The 17,327-nt window shown below is 37.5% G+C and overlaps 2 protein-coding genes across 3 annotated transcripts; both read left to right on the top strand.

The window, feature by feature from the left end:
- The first annotated feature begins 25 nt into the window (after positions 1-25).
- On the top strand, positions 26-9,586 carry LOC123874386 (ankyrin repeat and MYND domain-containing protein 1-like). Of its 2 annotated transcripts, none has more exons than XM_045919693.1 (15): positions 26-352; positions 1,501-1,674; positions 2,254-2,463; positions 2,539-2,745; positions 3,074-3,285; positions 3,738-3,858; positions 4,239-4,422; positions 4,816-5,350; positions 5,751-5,919; positions 6,351-6,566; positions 6,666-6,905; positions 7,053-7,197; positions 7,757-7,961; positions 8,295-8,652; positions 9,340-9,586. In XM_045919693.1, the coding sequence occupies exons 1-15, from the start codon at positions 212-214 to the stop codon at positions 9,541-9,543; spliced, it is 3,321 nt and encodes a 1,106-aa protein (XP_045775649.1). In that variant the 5' UTR covers positions 26-211; the 3' UTR covers positions 9,544-9,586. The 2 variants fall into 2 exon arrangements, with proteins under 2 accessions (XP_045775649.1, XP_045775654.1); XM_045919698.1 differs by lacking the exon at positions 9,340-9,586 and adding an exon at positions 9,139-9,170.
- A 412-nt stretch (positions 9,587-9,998) lies between these two features.
- Positions 9,999-16,502, top strand: LOC123874401 (deoxyribodipyrimidine photo-lyase). The gene is made up of 8 exons (XM_045919710.1): positions 9,999-10,317; positions 10,648-10,812; positions 11,327-11,529; positions 12,381-12,539; positions 12,906-13,104; positions 13,510-13,702; positions 14,223-14,464; positions 14,998-16,502. Exons 1-8 carry the CDS (start codon positions 10,080-10,082, stop codon positions 15,162-15,164), a joined length of 1,566 nt encoding a protein of 521 aa, XP_045775666.1. The 5' UTR covers positions 9,999-10,079; the 3' UTR covers positions 15,165-16,502.
- The last annotated feature ends 825 nt before the right edge of the window (positions 16,503-17,327 follow it).

Genomic DNA, 17,327 nt, shown 5'->3' on the forward strand with positions numbered 1-17,327 from the left:
CATCATTTACCTATTGACATTTAAGTTTACGTAGCACTTTGATTTGTAAACAAAAAATATGTAAAACAATATTCGTGTTCTGGTGTTTTGTGATTTTTCCCGTTGAACTAAAAAAAATTGGTCTTTAAAATATTGTTTTACTAAACTTAGATGAAGAAAAGAAAATTGTACTCGTAAGTAAATACTTAAAGTAGGAAAATTCCGACTGAAAATGCCTGAAACAACTAAACTGTGTTCGTCACTCGTGACTCGTAAAGATAAAATTTGGGAATATCAACAATATTACTTGGGAGAAAAAGATGAAGAAAACAGAAAATGTGGGATAGGACAAAATCACTGGACTGGAGCGCAGGTACGGTCGGCCTTAAAAATTCGAGTAGAAATTCCGCAAAACTATTGCATCAAAAACCTGTCGAACGAGCTTTTTCTATACCACCACACCTAACGCATATGCATAACCGTGCCACGCAAATATGATCATTAAGGTGCTAAACGACTTACGGCCTTTGATTGTACCTGTACTATTGACTTGACCAATGTATGTATTTGATAATGATATCACAGAATTAAAGACTCAACTCTTACCTACTTACCTCCTTACTATGTAGCAATGTGTCATGATGCAATACAATAGAAGGCTTATTTATTACATTACAAGATTAAAAGTTAGCCCTTGAAGTGCGATCTCACCTAGTCTATTTATGTACTTTTATTTTATACAAAGCATTGATATGATTATATCTAACAAGGGACAAAAAGCTTATTTTATATAATTCCATCTAAAGCAACATACTACGGCATAGGGCGTAGTGCATACGTAATGTGGAACCCGCTACAGCACGTGCACGAAAAGCAAGAAACCTAGCAATACGCACCACGACCATGCAACACCACACAGAGGGTCAAAACGTACAGTACCTACCACGTTTCAGTCACTAGAAACGTGGCCTTGGTAGACTAGAGCATCGCCAGGAGATGTTGACTCTATTGCAAATGAACAATTTAATTAGAAGGCAACATCAGCTTTTAATTATTAAAAAACTGGCCAAGTGCGAGTCAGACTCGCGCACTAAGGGTTCCGTACTCGGGTATATTTTCCGACATTTTGCACGATGTCGATAAATCAAAAACGATTATGCATTAAAAAAAAAATCTGTTTTAGAGTAGGTATACAGGTAAAGCTCTTTCATATGATACCCCACTTGGTATCTTACTTTGAAAATTGAAACACATTTTAATTTTTTTTTTCTGTGATGTAACTATTTAAACTCATGGTTTTCGGATTTATTCCTTTACTTGTGCTAAAGACCTAACTGCCTGCCAAATTTCATGATTTTAGGTCAACGGGAAGTACCCTATAGGTTCTCTTGACAGACAGAAAGACAACAAAGTGATCCTATAAGGGTTCCGTTTTTCCTTTTGAGGTACTGAACCCTAAAAATTGTTCTAAGATGTACTTAGGAACTTATATGAAATGAAAGAAAATGATACTATTTCCAGTCATTAGAGTCGTACACTGGTCATTTCACCCGGAACACGATGCACGGGCTCGGTGACTACCGCTGGCGTCATCACGGCCCTGAAAACTCTTTTGTTACCTACGAGGGGCACTTCTACTGCAACAGAATGCATGGCTATGGAACTATGTCGTATCCTGATGGAAGGACGTTTAGTGTAATGATCTAACTAATCACTCAAATCAAACTTTATATTTGATTTAACGAATAAGCAAAAGGTCTGCTCAGGTATTCTCAGATTTTTTTAAATAAAAAAAATAGCCACAAAATGAGCAGGTGGGTCACCTATTCTTAAGAGATTACCGCCACTCATCAACATTTGCAACACTAGAGGAACCGCAATTGCGTGGGCGGCTTTTCAAGAATTTGATGAATGACACAGCAACGGTGGTCTCCAGGTTAATGGACCCAATGGTCACAGGTATAACACACACAGGTCACAGGTTTTTGTTTACTAAAGTTACTTAACACTTATTATTATTATTAGCTATTTTTATCCAGACCTAGTTAGTTATCCATAAGAAATATCAGATCAGCGATCACAAGAGCAACGAGAGTCACGTTAAAAGGACATACGGTGCATTCTTCATAGTTCTCTTGTGAGAACTATGAATAATATAATAATCATTCTTAATTCGCTAATGGTGGCTACCACAGTGGTCTTAGGTACTAGTTATGAATGTAGCATTACCCCACACACTTTGTGAATCAGCTGATAAAAAGGAGCTTCTTTCAGGGGTTATTCTTTGATAACGTGCGATTTGGCCCAGGAGTACAATCTCACGCTGACGTCCACGAAGACGTTGGCTTGTGGCGTGGATGTCAGCTTGTGAGGTTGGCATGGCGACCAGAAGGTCCCAGCATCACGCCGGACTTTGTCAATTCAAGTACAGGACGAACTATGGTTGAATCGCACAGGATTATATTGACAACGGAAGTTGAAACAGTAAGTATGTTAGTTCCTGCTACATATATATCTGTATAAAATGAAATCCAAACTAGAGAACATAATAATTTACAGATAGGTGAGACAAACAAAGCTATAGAGCTCCTTAAACAATGTGGAGCAGACCCGCGGGTAGCAGTGGAGAGATGGAGCAAAGTCTACCCCAAACATTGCATAGACCTTGCAAGTCCTTTATGCTATACCGAATCTTTCGATCGTGACTATTACAATAGAAAGATACATACTTTAAAAGAGGTGGATGTCGTACCAGAAAAAGTACAGGTTCGTATATTACATTTTCTGTACATGCCTTGTAGGCTGGGAATGGACGATCTCAAGCATATCGCGAGACTAATTCTTATTACGTCCAGCAGTCGTTTCATTCGACAACGACATTCTGTATCTAAAATAGAAGATACAAATTCTAAGCTATATTAAAAATGCTATCAATTTTTGGGCATTATAATATTGTAATCGTTCGTGAATCGTGATATATTCAACTCCATCAAAAGTTTCAGGAAATGCAAAAATATTATTTGAATTATAATATGTATTTAGGAAATGAATTCAAAAATTAGTACAATGTAGAATTTTACTACGTTACGTATAGGATAACGAGGTTGATCAGGATACTTTAGAAAATATTGACACAAATGATGGCACCTTTTACGCTTGGAATAATAACAAGAAGACGATTAACATGATGAAGCACAGTTACAAGCACGACAGACAGCGGAGAAGAACGACAATAGATTTGAAACGCATTCTATCTGGTCCCAGAAGACAGTTTAAACCACCCGGTGAACACGAAATAGATTGTAGGTTAGGAATATCAGATTATAATATTTTATTTTTTATTGTATTCCTTTATTTGTAGTCTTGTAGTTTGCGAGTCTTTTATCGGCATATCTGTAAAAGTTTTGACTTCTAAGTATCCGTTCGCGTCGTGTGACGTGTCGTTTTAGTAGCTGATTTTTTTAAAAATTCCTTGTGACTTGGTACTATCCAACCTCCTTCCTAGAACTTCTCCTTTTAGCAAAGGTTGCCTGGTAGAGATTGCTCCAAGCAATAAGGCCGCCTTTGCACACAATTGTTTTTTTTTCTGTTTTCTTCTTACTGTGTTGTTATCCTTTACATGTGTTTTTGTTTGCAATAAAGAGTTTCTATCTATCTATCTATCTATCTATCTGATTATAATGATCTCACAAAATCAGCATTCATTATATTTCTGGTAAATCTGACTAAATTAATCATTTTTCAAATATTTTTGTCAGGACCCTGCTTATGGCCGCTTATTTGGATCGTGCCGAGGATATTGCCCAGTTGGTTAACGAAAGAAATGTTCATCCAGACATATCCGATGCTCAAGGAAATTCGGCCATTATGTATGCCACTGTAAGTGTTTATTTAAATGTATAGGTATTATTTTTATTAGACTGATACTATTTACTTTTCTTCTTTCCTCTATTTAACCAGTATTATCATTATTTGCTCTTTTCTTTTTCTCCGTCGTTAATCGTTCACTTTTGGCAGAGTGGTTATATGAGATCTTTCTCTGCAGCTCATGTGACCTTCCTTTAGCGGCTTCTATTGACAACGTGATAAGAACACTCGGAAGTTGTGGATCTGATTAAATCCCTTCAATCACTTGTTAGAGGACAACCAAGTGCATGTGTGGCCTTAGTATCTATTATTAGTTCTTACTACTAAACTATACCTACCTGTTACATATCTGTGTTAGAAAGGCCTTAACACCCTGTGTTGGTGAATTCCAGGTCGGAGATCAACCAGATGTTATACACTTCCTGGTGGAAGCTGGTGCAAATGTAGACTCTTACAACGACAACTGTTGTACTCCTCTTGGGGTGGCTTTAATGCGATATCTTTGTGCTGAGAATGATTTACCACCCAGCGGAATGCTACAGGGTTTATTACAGCCTTCTTTGGCACAATTACCAGGTATTTTTTTTAAATTCTTTACGAAAGAATTTAAATGAGCGTACCTACTTCACTTTTAGCTGCACCATCGCTTACCAGATGTTATTGGAGTTACATAAGCGCTATTTGATCAATAGCGGTGTTCACCCAGTTAAATACCTGAGAAAAATTTCATCAATCCAAATATTGTCCAACTCATCATGAATTATGATATTATATGAGTTAATAAAACCTTTTTTTATATTTTGTTTAATAAAGTTATTTCTAAAATGGAACTTTCTAAAATGTGATTCAAATAATAATTATCCTTAATATTTAATTACCTAGTCTGAAGTTACAGTTAGAGTATTTTTAAAATTTTAAAAGTATAATGATGTTATGTAACTATGTAGTTCCGAAAACATTTTTGTTTAGCACCTATAGAACCCATCGTTCATGATTGGAATATTACACGTGAGCAGCTTTCTAATACAACGTTCAGTGCGCTAACAAAGAGTCCAAGTAAAAGCGCCAGAAGTCCGAGTTCTAAGAAAATCAAGTCTTTATTATCGATTCGAGACCAACCAGGATCTAAAAGGAAAACTGAAACACCTGAACCTAAAGTTCTTGATGCCGTTTATGAATCACACGAGTCAATTTCTGAAGAGAAATCTCTATACAACAGTATAAATCTTGAATATTCTATTAAAACGACTGATACTTTTACCCCTTTAAATGGATATGGGACTAGAAGCCCTGTACCTTATGTTTTTAATGTAACTGACATGGTTAAAGAAACTGAACTTGACGCTGAAGACGATCAAAAGAAACCACCAGAAAAGCCTATGAAAAAGATGTTATCATCGAAAACATTTAAAAATACAAGAAAAACAAGCAAAGAAGTTATAAGGCAACATTCTGATAAGGAAGAAATTTCTATAAGTAGCGCCGAGAAGATAAAAGCAAATAAGTCAGTACCAACACATATTTAATAAACCATCAGCATCACGCGGCATTCACTATGCACGGCCCACTCTCCCATCATGACACACTCACATGCATGCACAAAAGCAAAGTAATAGATACGCACAACACCACACTAATCCTCCAAGGCGGTTGCTCTACGCACGTTTCACTGCGACATGAGCAGCCTGAGGGGATATTGATTCTACAGGATTCATTGTTATACCATACAGATTTATCCAGGTGATATCATCCAGTGGACCTAGCAGATTATATGATAGTAAACCTTATTGGTCCCGTATCATCCTTGTTGGTGATTGTGTAATTGACTTTCGCAAATTAAATCCTATCGATTTCCTGTACTTAGCTCTATTTAATATGCTTAAATATTCTATTATTCATTACAGGTTATCAAAAATAATGTGTACTATTCTACAATTATTATCAGACGGTGCTGATCCAACATTAGTTCGATGTCCACAACCAGCTCTTTTGATGGCTGTTATGTCTAACTCCCCTGATTTAATACGACACTTAGTGCGCTATGGGGCGAACATTAACGAAAATTACCACCAGGTTCGAGAAATTTATTAATTGAAAGGATAAGCGAATAGTATTACTGGGTCCAACCATTTTTTCTAACTATTTTTTTTTAGATAGGTAGGATCATTTGAGATCTAGGTACATTAAAGTTTCTTCAGGCCTAATTATTAGTTCCCTAGGGTATCGATAAATGAATTGAAACGTTGTCTACTCAAATATGATCATGTGACTCTCAAGCCTCAGTGGGCATTTTTGAGATTATCGGTGTCAGAAAAGCTCTCATCTCCAGTTGTAGATACGGTACCTCTTTCTTAGGAAACAAGAATTAAGCCAACGACTGATTTTGCTGCTACTAAGAGGTGGTTACTATTGGTGGAATGCATTAAATTGTCACATAATAATTGAATCTCCTTTTTATCTCGACTTTTATAAATATTAATTTCATGAATCTATTCATTTTGAAGGTATTTCATTATACTCCTTTGGACGTAGCTATTTCTCGTACACTAACTCAAGATAATTTAGAAATGGTGATCGCGCTGTTAGAATGTGGTGCAAATGCACAGCACAGATTGGTTTATGAACAAGACCTTAAAGACCCAACAGGTGAACAAATACCTGGGCCTACACTTTTACACATTGTTTTAGCGAAAAAGACTGAAAATGATGTCGAAGAAGATGTGAGTGATTTCATAATACTTAGTATGCTAACTTTCAATAAATCCCGGAACTACAAAAACTTTAATCGCTGATTTGGCCCATTGAAATGCTGCTTTCAGATCCGTCATCGACTACTGGAACTATTGCTTGAATATAATTGCAATCCTACAATACAGTACAAAGGTCGCGCTGCTATAGATGTGGCAATGAGCAAAGGCAACGAAGTTCTGAATATTTTTATGAAAAGCCCAACAACCGACTTGAATGCTGTTATAAATAATTCTAATCAAAGTATACTTGTAAAAATGTTAAGTTTTCCTTATTTTAAGACCTTTACGAGTACGGAGCGATTGCAATGGGTAAAGTTAAAATTTTCTTTGTATAAAGGCTACTATTTTATCGCTTCATGTTCGATGTATAGTACACTAATCTTACCGTCGGCGTCGCGTCAATCAAACTCAATCTCATAAATCATTGCTCTAATAAGTACAAATTATTTGTTTCAGTTAACCGATTTGTTGTTGTTCGGAGCTGACCCATTGATAAAATGTCAAAATCGTAATGACACATACCAAAATATTTTTGTTTTTGCCAAAAATACTTTACTTGAAATTGATCAGAGCTCCCGGCCCAAAACTGTTAACCCTCCTGGTAAGCACTACTTAGCCACTAACAACATATCTATGACTAACAATTAGGTACTCTTCTTTTCCTAAGCGTGCCATGTCTTCTAGGTAGATGACCACTTATTTATTAGGGCAATTTTAAGTTAAGGTATGTTGATCTGATTGGAATGGCAAAGGGAACTGGGAAAACCATATTATTTTTACCCGACTACGGCAAAGCCGAAAGGAAGGGTTTATGATTTTAGCAGTCTATGTATGTATTTTGACTTAGAGGCAAAGGCCGCTAGAGTCGGAAAGTTCTAGAGTGAAAACTGTAGACCGTGTAGGTACATGCAAATACTATAGTGCGTGTGCTTTCAAGCACGATGCACCACTGATGTAGGAAAGAGGATGAAGACTGCATGATGAAAACTGAGACACTGAGAAGAGTGAAATGAGGCTGAGATATTAGGGAAGCCTATGTCCCAAAGTCTGTTATCTATAATGATGTTAATGAGTTTAATAAATTAATTAGACTAAGTATTTTATTAGAAGTATGTATATTCGATTTTAAATAACTAAAATTCAGGTATATTTTATTGCAGCAAAACCATCCGAATCTAAAGTTGGTAAAAAGGCTGAGAAATTAAAAAAAGATGAGAAGACTTCTACCAAACAACTAGGAAAAAACGCTGACGATGTTGAAGATTATAGACAAGCGGTTGACCTTGTGACTGACTGTGCTAGGCTGATCTATACTAGATGGCTGCAAGCCAAGCTCATGAAAGAACTTGTTGTTACTATTGATAAGTAAGTTTCATTGATAAAAGCGCTGTTTGTAGCACAGCTCGAAAGTGATTTTTAGTTTTTTTCATCTATTGTTGTTGATTGTCATCTGAAATAGTAGGAAGGAACGGCATTAAGAGGTTCAAAATGACTAGATGACGTAGGTTAAATATTGGGCACTCGTTGAGGCCTATGTCCAGCAGTGGATATCAATAGGCTCAGTCACATGAGGATGACGATGAATCGTCTATTTCGCCCGCTAGCGATCTCAAAGCAAACGATAATGTCTCTCAAGCTCCAAGATGAAAGACTGTTTAAGTAGTTTAAAAAGACTACAAACTGGATCTTCCCCTACAGATACAAACACAGACACTGGCATATGATATTGAAGTCGTATCAAGGAAAACGAAGCACAGGACTATGGCTTTCCCCTCAACGCTGTCTCGAAATATGGGACATTTTATCTGGTACCAAGAAGAAGATGTACAAAGATCAGCATGTCCTGACCCATTTACTAAGCATAGTTATATTTCTGTCGCGGCAGAATTATGGCCATACTAGTAATGTTTCTGATAATATAACCCTCACTGCGTCATTAAAAGACTCCATAGAAGCTGACGTTAGGCAAATTTTACGTCAACATAAAGCTGATATAAAAATGAAAGCAGAGCTCCCATGGAAACTGTCTTATGTAAAACCGGAATTGATTAAACAAGTAAGTAATAAATTGAGGGCCTGTGGTCTAGGTCTAGTTGTAGCTGTGCTTAAATTATATTAAATGATCACGCAACTTTGACTCCGGTCTATAACTGGATGGTTAACCGACTTTGAAGGTCGAATTTCCCCTTTTTGTTTCCTCCTTTCGGGCAGCCAACCTCCACAGATATACAAACACAGACGCACTCTCTATTTCTTCACTTTCATAACCCGATGGGATGTACTAAATCCGACACGACCGGAGATAGATCAGGTGCAGGACTGACGGCTTTACGTGTTCTGAAGGTACTACAGGCATGAAACACGGTCAACTTTTTAACTCTGGGCTAGTACTGAGATTTTCTTAACGAAAACCCCCCAATTAAATAATAAGTAAGTAAATAAGATGTCCGCCTCTATTCGAGAGGTCAAGGGTTCGAGCACGCAGCTCTAACTTTTCGGAGCTATATGTGCGTTTCCAGCAAATAATTAATATCACTTGCAGTGATACATCAAAACATCATGAGTAAACCTGTCTGCATGCCTTGAGTTCTTCGTAATGAAGGTATGTGAAGTCAGCCAATCCGCAATTAGCCAGCGAGGCGGACTATGGGGTAAATAAACCCTTCTAATTCTGAAAGGAGACCCGTACTCAGTAGTGAATTGATCATGATGATGATAACAAAAGCTTTATACATACTTTCAGGATACAAAATTTAACGTCTGCTTTGAATGTATCCTACCACTGACCGAAGACAATATTTTGTGTAGTTCGTGCAAGAAAATATATTTTTGTTCGTATAATTGCATGAAATCAAACGTCCAACGATCAAATTGCCATCCATGTAGCGATTTTTTGAAAATGGAATATTTCACGAACTCTGATGAAAACTTTCAACATTTAGTATAATAAATATTCTTAATTTAAATAAAATACTACCTACTGAAATGTATTTCCAGATTTTCTTATTAACTATAGGTATAACTATAGGTATACTATATTAATATGTAGAACAGATACCACTCTGAAATCTAAAAAAACATTCCTACAGAAAACAACCGCATTATTTCAAAAAACTACTACCAATGGTTTAGTACCTAGTTACCAGAACCAGAAACGAGTCCCAATTCATAACTTTCAACAATATGGAATAAAGGCATTCTTAGAGATAGCTGTAAGAAAACCATCCAAGTCCCATAACTTATTCTAGTCTTGAATAATAATAATAGTAATTTAGTTACTTAGTCCATATTTTTTTTCTCTACGGTTTGTTCGTCAGTTGTCTTTGAAATCATAGGCAAAAAGAATCTCTATGGTAGCATAAGCTGTCATTGTCAATGTCAAAAGCAAAATGTCACGTCAATGTCAAAAAATGGTCGTTCTCGCTTGTCAACTGTGATTTTTATTATTGTGATTTTAATTTTTAATGTTTTTTTAAATAATTAATGAGAAATAGTGCATTCAAACTTTTACTCACTCAAACAAGGATGGCTTCGTCGGCTAAAAAGCTCAAGCTATCAGCGCCATCGACAAGTTCCGAAAACAAAACCAAAATTGATGATTTTATGAACCAAATACAAAAGAGGCGGGAAGAGACCGCCGAATCGATCTTAAAGTTTAATTTTAACAAGAAACGTGTGAGAATAATATCTCAAGAGCAAATGGTTGCAGACGGCTGTGAAGGTAAAGAGTTCTCGCTACTGGTAACTTAATTTCATTTTGAAAACCGGTTTTTTTCAACTGAATTTAAAAATGATTGTTAACTTAATTTGCCACATAAATACCTAACTATCTACTATGGTAAGGAAACCTTAGCATAGTAGACAGGCAAGATCACCTTTCCTGTTACATGTGTATGGAAACATCCCCCAATACTCAGACTCTTGAAAACTATTGAAGCAGGGAACCCTAAAAAACTGTGACTACATGACTTAGTTTACGAACCATGGTCAGTAGTGGACCAGGGATGGGTTGAGATTTAAGATGATGATGATGATGAATGTTTGTGTACAGGTATTGTTTACTGGATGTCAAGGGACAGCAGAGTGCAAGACAACTGGGCTTTCCTGTTTGCGCAGAAGTTGGCTCTGAAGAATGAAGTGCCACTCCATGTATGCTTCTGCTTAATTGCCAAATATCTAGATGCGTCCGTAAGGCAGTTTCATTTTTTGATAAAAGGTTAGTATTTCCCTTTTCACACTCCTTTATGCTTATGTTTGCATATTTATAAAAAACCGGTCAAGTGCAAGTCAGACTCGCGCACCGAGGGTTTCATACTTCCATATTTTCCTGCATTTTGCAAGATAAATCAAAAACTATTATACATAAAAATAAATAAAAATCTGTTTTAGAATGTACAGGTAAAGCCCTTTCATATGATACCCCACTTGGCATAGTTATCTTACTTTGAAAATTGAAACACATTAAGTTTTTTTTTTTTTTTTATGAAACCATAAATTCACAGTTTTCGGATTTTTTCCTTTACTTGTGCTATAAGACCTACCTACCTGCCCATGATTCTAGGTCAACGGGAATCACCCTATAGGTTTTCTTGACAGACACAACAGACTGAAGTTTTTCCTTTTGAGTTAAGAAACCCTAAAAATTATTCACTCTAACATAATATACTATGAATTAATATTAAAACAATTTGTATTCAAATATTATATAATTGAATTTTTGATATCTGCAGGTCTAGAGAAAGTAGCGGCAGAATGTAAAAAGTTAAACATATCATTCCACTTGCTGGAGGGCAGTGGAGCAGAAGCCTTACCACAGTGGATCATAGACCACAAGATAGGTGCTGTGGTGTGTGACTTTAACCCACTTAGAGTTCCCATGAGCTGGCTGGATGGAGCCAAGAAGAAGTTTAAAAAGAATGTACCGTTAATACAGGTACAATTTTTAAGTAATGCTTTATTTATTTAAAGTAAATACATAATTATTGCCAAATTTTAACTTGAGAAAAATTGCTAAAGGACTTTATGAGGAATTTTCAGATTTTATTTGTTAAGATAAAAATAGGATGTTGATTTTATTTGTCTAAGACAAAAATAGGAAAACAGCCATCTTCAAAGCCACCATTTTTCTTTTTTTTTCCAAAATAGCAGCCACACATAGCTGGCAAAATAATGTTTGAGATAAAATTTTCTAAGTGTCACGGTTGTAAGAATATATGCTATCACAGTTGTACTAGTTGTGGTATCAGTCATCCAGTGCAGCAGTCTAGCCACCAAGGCAAGTGAATAATCTGCAAGAATCTTTAAGAATTAACTAACACAAAAGACAGGAACTAACTTCACATAAAAAATTTAAGAGGGCTCTTTCCGTCACTCGTTTCATACCATTTCATACAATCGTAGTTCCAATTTCATTTGAATATTAAGCAACCAAAGTCCATGAAATTTTGCAGACATATTCTAGAAACTAATATCTATGTCTGTGGTTTTGCAGATTTCTGTTAAAATATTCGGTTTCAAAGTTACGTGGTCTTAAAATTTTCATACAAATCTTTGAGCCCCTGTAATTTTAAAACTACATATTTTTAGAAAAATCTAAAACACCACTAGACACAGATATTAGTTTCTAGAATATGTCTGCAAAATTTCATGGACTTTGGTTGTATGGTATTCAAATGAAATTGGAACTACGATTGTATGAAATGGTGTGAAACGAGTGACGGAGAGAGCCCTGTTAACATCACCAAAAAGAATTATAAAATCTATTATTTAATTTGTATCTTAAAGGTAGACGCGCATAATGTCGTGCCATGTTGGGTAGCTTCAGACAAGCAGGAGTACTCTGCCAGAACAATCAGAAACAAGATCAACTCCAAGCTAGATGAGTACCTGACAGAGTTTCCCCCTGTCATCAAACATCCCTACACCAGCAAATTTGAGCCTGAGGTAATTTTAGTTGAATTACAATAGCATAGTTCCATTCCATCAGCCTGTAAGTGTCCACTGCTGGACATAGGCCTGTCCAAGAGCGCGCCACCAAACACGGTCCTCCGCCTTCCTCATCCACCCGCTCCCCGCTACCTTCTTCAGATCATCGGTCCAGCGGCTGGAGGTCGTCCCACACTGCGCTTACCGGTACGCGGTCTCCACTCCAGAACACGTCTGCCCCAACGGCCGTCGGTTCTGCGACAGGTCTGCAGACAGAGCTGAAGTGGCAATGGGCAAGCCATGTCTGTCGCAGAACCGACTAGCATAGTACTGCATAATAATTATGCTTAAGGATACATACAACTATTTTTTATTGTATTCTAGCCTATAGACTGGGATGAAGCGATAGAGAGCCGTGAGGCGGACAAATCCGTGGGGCCCATAGAGTGGGCGGCGCCCGGGTACGACAATGCGGTCAAAGTCCTCAAGAGCTTCCTTGACACGCGCCTCAAAGTGTTCGCTACAAAAAGAAACGACCCCACACAAGACGCGCTCAGCAACCTGTCGCCTTGGTTCCATTTTGGTAGGTATCCTTTAGGTTCTATCAATTATTGCGATACAATTAGTGTTAGATGAGAACTCTGACCTTGAACCTGCGCAATGTGTGATTTTTTATCTCTTTAGTGGTAACAAGTTATTCGCAATGGTGAAGGTAGCTACGCTGTCGTAAGATCTGTGCGTCAGTTTCCTTACGTTCCCCGCGCGTTTTTTTATAGAAAAATACAGTACCAAACGCCGATGCATCTTTATAATTTTTATGCCTGAAACTAACTGTATCACTGCTAAAGTTGAGAAGACAAAATCAAAATTTATACTTTCATGTAGGACTACGGGTGTCTCTTATGCTACGTCTGTGACTCTACAATCGGTTTGGAATGCAGACAGACAGTCAAAGAATTTTATTTTGTTTCATTTTCGATACTTTCAGGTCAAATATCCGTACAGCGGGTAGCACTATGCGTCCAAGAGTACAAAAAGAAATACACAGAGAGTGTGAACGCGTATCTAGAAGAGTCGATAGTTCGCAGGGAATTGGCGGATAACTTCTGCTTCTACTGCGAAAACTATGACAGCATTAAAGGCGCCAGTGCGTGGGCGCAGAAAACGCTTGACGATCACAGGTATTTATGATCACACATAGTGTGTGCGTTAAAGCTGCAAGCACATTGCTGTATTGTAAATTGTGATGTTCAACAGCGCAACAGTAAACATGCATTTTAGGCTCGGTCTATCTGTGTATAAAACATAAATTTAGTTCACCTGTTGTTGCAATGGAGCAACGGATCCGACAAAGGCTACTTTTTATCCTGCAAAATACCCACAGAAAGTTCCCACAGAATTTTAAAAACCAAATTCCACATTAATCAACACTTTACAACCCTAGAACAGAGCAGTCTTACCAGAAAAAAATTAACGCCTAGGCATGTCTGTCTTAAACCTGACAGATTCCCCATGCAAAACCTCTCAAGTTGACAATTTAGTCATTCCACAAAGTTTACGTCCATTTCTCTGACATCCGCGTCATACTAATTCGGTACTCGTAATCTAAGAAGGCTGTCGAGATGTGCTAACTTCTACTAAGACGAAGGTAAAGAATTCATTTAAAAAATTTGAATCATGAACAAATTACCTTGTTTGTAGAAAAGACAAAAGGCCATACATATACACGCTCGAACAGTTATCCAAGGCGCAAACTCATGACGACCTGTGGAACTCTGCGCAAATCCAGCTGGTGAAGGAAGGCAAGATGCACGGCTTTCTGAGGATGTACTGGTGTAAAAAGATCCTCGAGTGGACGCCAAGTCCAGAGGACGCGTTAAAATATGCCATTTACCTGAACGACCACTACAGCGTCGATGGAAGGGATCCGAGTGGCTATGTTGGTAAGTATGCGCAATAAAAAGATATGATGCAATCTGCTTGACAGCGTCGATGGAAGGGACTCGAGTGGCAGTCTGGGTGAGTGCGCGCAAATCCAGCTGGTGGACGAAGGTTACCCGGTTTCCTACAAGATTCCGAGTCGATTTCGAGGCCGAGCCAAAAAATATTGGATATTTCGACCATCAAAAGTTATTCCCTTATAGCTCATGCCGACATATATATGTCGGCATGAGCTATAAACGAGCAATCGAAACGAAGCGGCGCTAATGCTTCCGACTCATTCTCGCTATACTATAATGGTGTATACAGTCCGACAAGGCTCTTTTGGCACTTGAGTGTAAGCGCTGTTGTAGCTTTATGCCGACATAGCGAACTATCAACAAGTGCACTTCTCAAGATGGCGGCTTTAGTTCCGATTTTGGCCACGCGCCAAAAGAGCCTTATCGGACTGTAAGTGAGAGGACATAACTAACGGCGCCATTTTCGATTCACTTCTTTTTATCACTAGTTTACGATGTATATTTATATTTGTCAGGTTGCATGTGGTCGATCTGCGGCATCCACGACCAGGGCTGGGCGGAGCGCGCGGTGTTCGGCAAGATTCGCTACATGAACTACGAAGGCTGCAAGCGCAAGTTCTCGGTGCCGGCCTTTGTGGCCAGATACGGCGGGAAGGTCCACAAGTATGTCGCCAAAAAGTGATTTTATGAAGGTCCAAAAGTATATCGCCAAAGTGATTTAATAATTAAAATAAAATGTTCCTTTGTGCTCTAAGACATCCAATTCGCGACGGAAATATTTACAACGCGATTATTATAAGAAGTTACAATACGGTAAATCTGCGGCATTCACGACCAAGAGCGGGCAATGCGCGCGTTGTTTAGCAAGATACCCAACATCAAAGATATTATAAAACTCCCAGTAGGCAACGCCCATACAGTTGCATTTTAAGTGAAGACTGAAGACAAATTCTTACTTCCCGTTGATCTAAAATCATGTTTGGCAGGTAGGTGGCTCTTACAGCACAAATAAAGGAAAAAATCGTGGTTACATCACAAAAAAAATTAAATGTGAAATTTACTAAATCAGATTAGCTTGCCGTGTTCTACATAAAAACCTTAGGTGCGTATATCTTGTACGATAATACGGAACCCTTCGTGTGCGAGTCCCACTCTCACTTGTTTCAATTGTTAAGGAATTTATTATTATTGAATCTGAGTTGATTAAGAATGTTACTTCTATGTCTCAGTCAGATAATCGCTTTAAAAAGATGGATACTACTTCATTTATTATTTCATTTTTAATTTTCTAATTCGAATAAAAACTGAGTAGATACTGTTAACTTAGGTATGTAATGTATATATACAATTTTTTGATATATTTAAGTAGTTTGATAGTATTTAAGTATTAATTGTTAAGTACTTAATTGATCTAGTATAGAATCTTGAATTATGTAAGATTATGTACAAATTGTGTTATAAATTGAATGAAGGCCCGGTATACACCAAAGCACAGATGTGTTTAGCACACCAATCAAAATAGTGATAGATGTGATAATTTTTTACGTTATCAATCAATAAACTGATTTGTCTGCTGAACGTACCTCTGCTGCGTACCTCTTAAATGGATACCGGGTCGAAGTGGTGAGTGAACACATTACTTGCTGTGTTGTTGTGTGTCGTGATGTTATCCCTTGCTTCTGCATCACAACACGACACTAACGGGCTTGCTACCATTTATATAGAATAGTAGCCATACAGAATAGTAGGTATAGATCAGGAACAAAATGACATTATTCAAGTTTTTTTTTAGATGACAACCTAAAATATTTATTCTAGAATGAAATTAGGTCAAACTTATTATTGCTTTTTGCCCGAAAAGGTCCGCTTTATACATCACCGCGCCACTTATTACAGATTCTGTAGATATTCATATCACTGCTTACTACAAATAAAAACAAGCGTATCTTCCATTCTACGCGACATTGGCAAAGTGCATTGTGCTGGTGTGGCACTACTAAGCCATTATACAAAATAAGAAGAACACAAGCATAATGCATGTTTATTTTTAATCAGACAGATATCCGATGAAACAAATGTCATCAGATAACCTTGTTTAATTTTTTGTGGTAAGACCTTTATATACCAGACACACTAATCAGTGGTGTCGTGGCGCTCTGGCGAAGAATGCTAGTGGCGTGTTCCGATTGGTTGATCGTCGCTCTAGATGGATAATGTTACAACACACCACAACACATTAATTAGCCTGCAGCTTGATAATAAAACGAATGTTCTTATTTTGCTTGTGCATGTTGTTTTTTTTTAAAATGAATATTAAAGTTTACTTACACTTAAGACTTTCGCACATCGTGAAAACAAAACTTTGTTACTTTTTATATAAAAATAATATCAATTTGATCTACCTCATTTGAAATTGTAATAAAAGATTTTCAGTACTTATTTGGCTTTCATTTTGTAACAGCCTTAAAAGAAAGTTTTTAGGGTTCCATACCTCAAAGGGAAAAAAGGAACCTTAAAGGTGCCCACGCACTCGAACTGAACTGCAGCGGAACTGGGCGTCGCGGCGGCGCTTCGCACGATATTCTCTCCAGCCGCGACGCGCGGCAGTGACGTACGCGCGACGCGACGCGCATTTCAATTCCAGTGCGTGGGCACCTTTATAGGATCACTTTGTTAACTGTCTGTCGTGTTTGTCAAGAAAACCTATAGGGTACTTTCCGTTGACCTGGAATCATGAAATTTGGCAGGTAGGTAGGTGTTATAGCACAAATAAAGGGAAAAATCCGAAAACCGTGGATTTATGGTTACATCGCCAAAAAAATTAATTTACTAAATCGCATTTTGC

This window comes from Maniola jurtina, chromosome 2 (genome assembly GCF_905333055.1).
Source record: "Maniola jurtina chromosome 2, ilManJurt1.1, whole genome shotgun sequence".
NCBI classification, from domain to species: Eukaryota; Metazoa; Arthropoda; class Insecta; order Lepidoptera; family Nymphalidae; genus Maniola; species Maniola jurtina.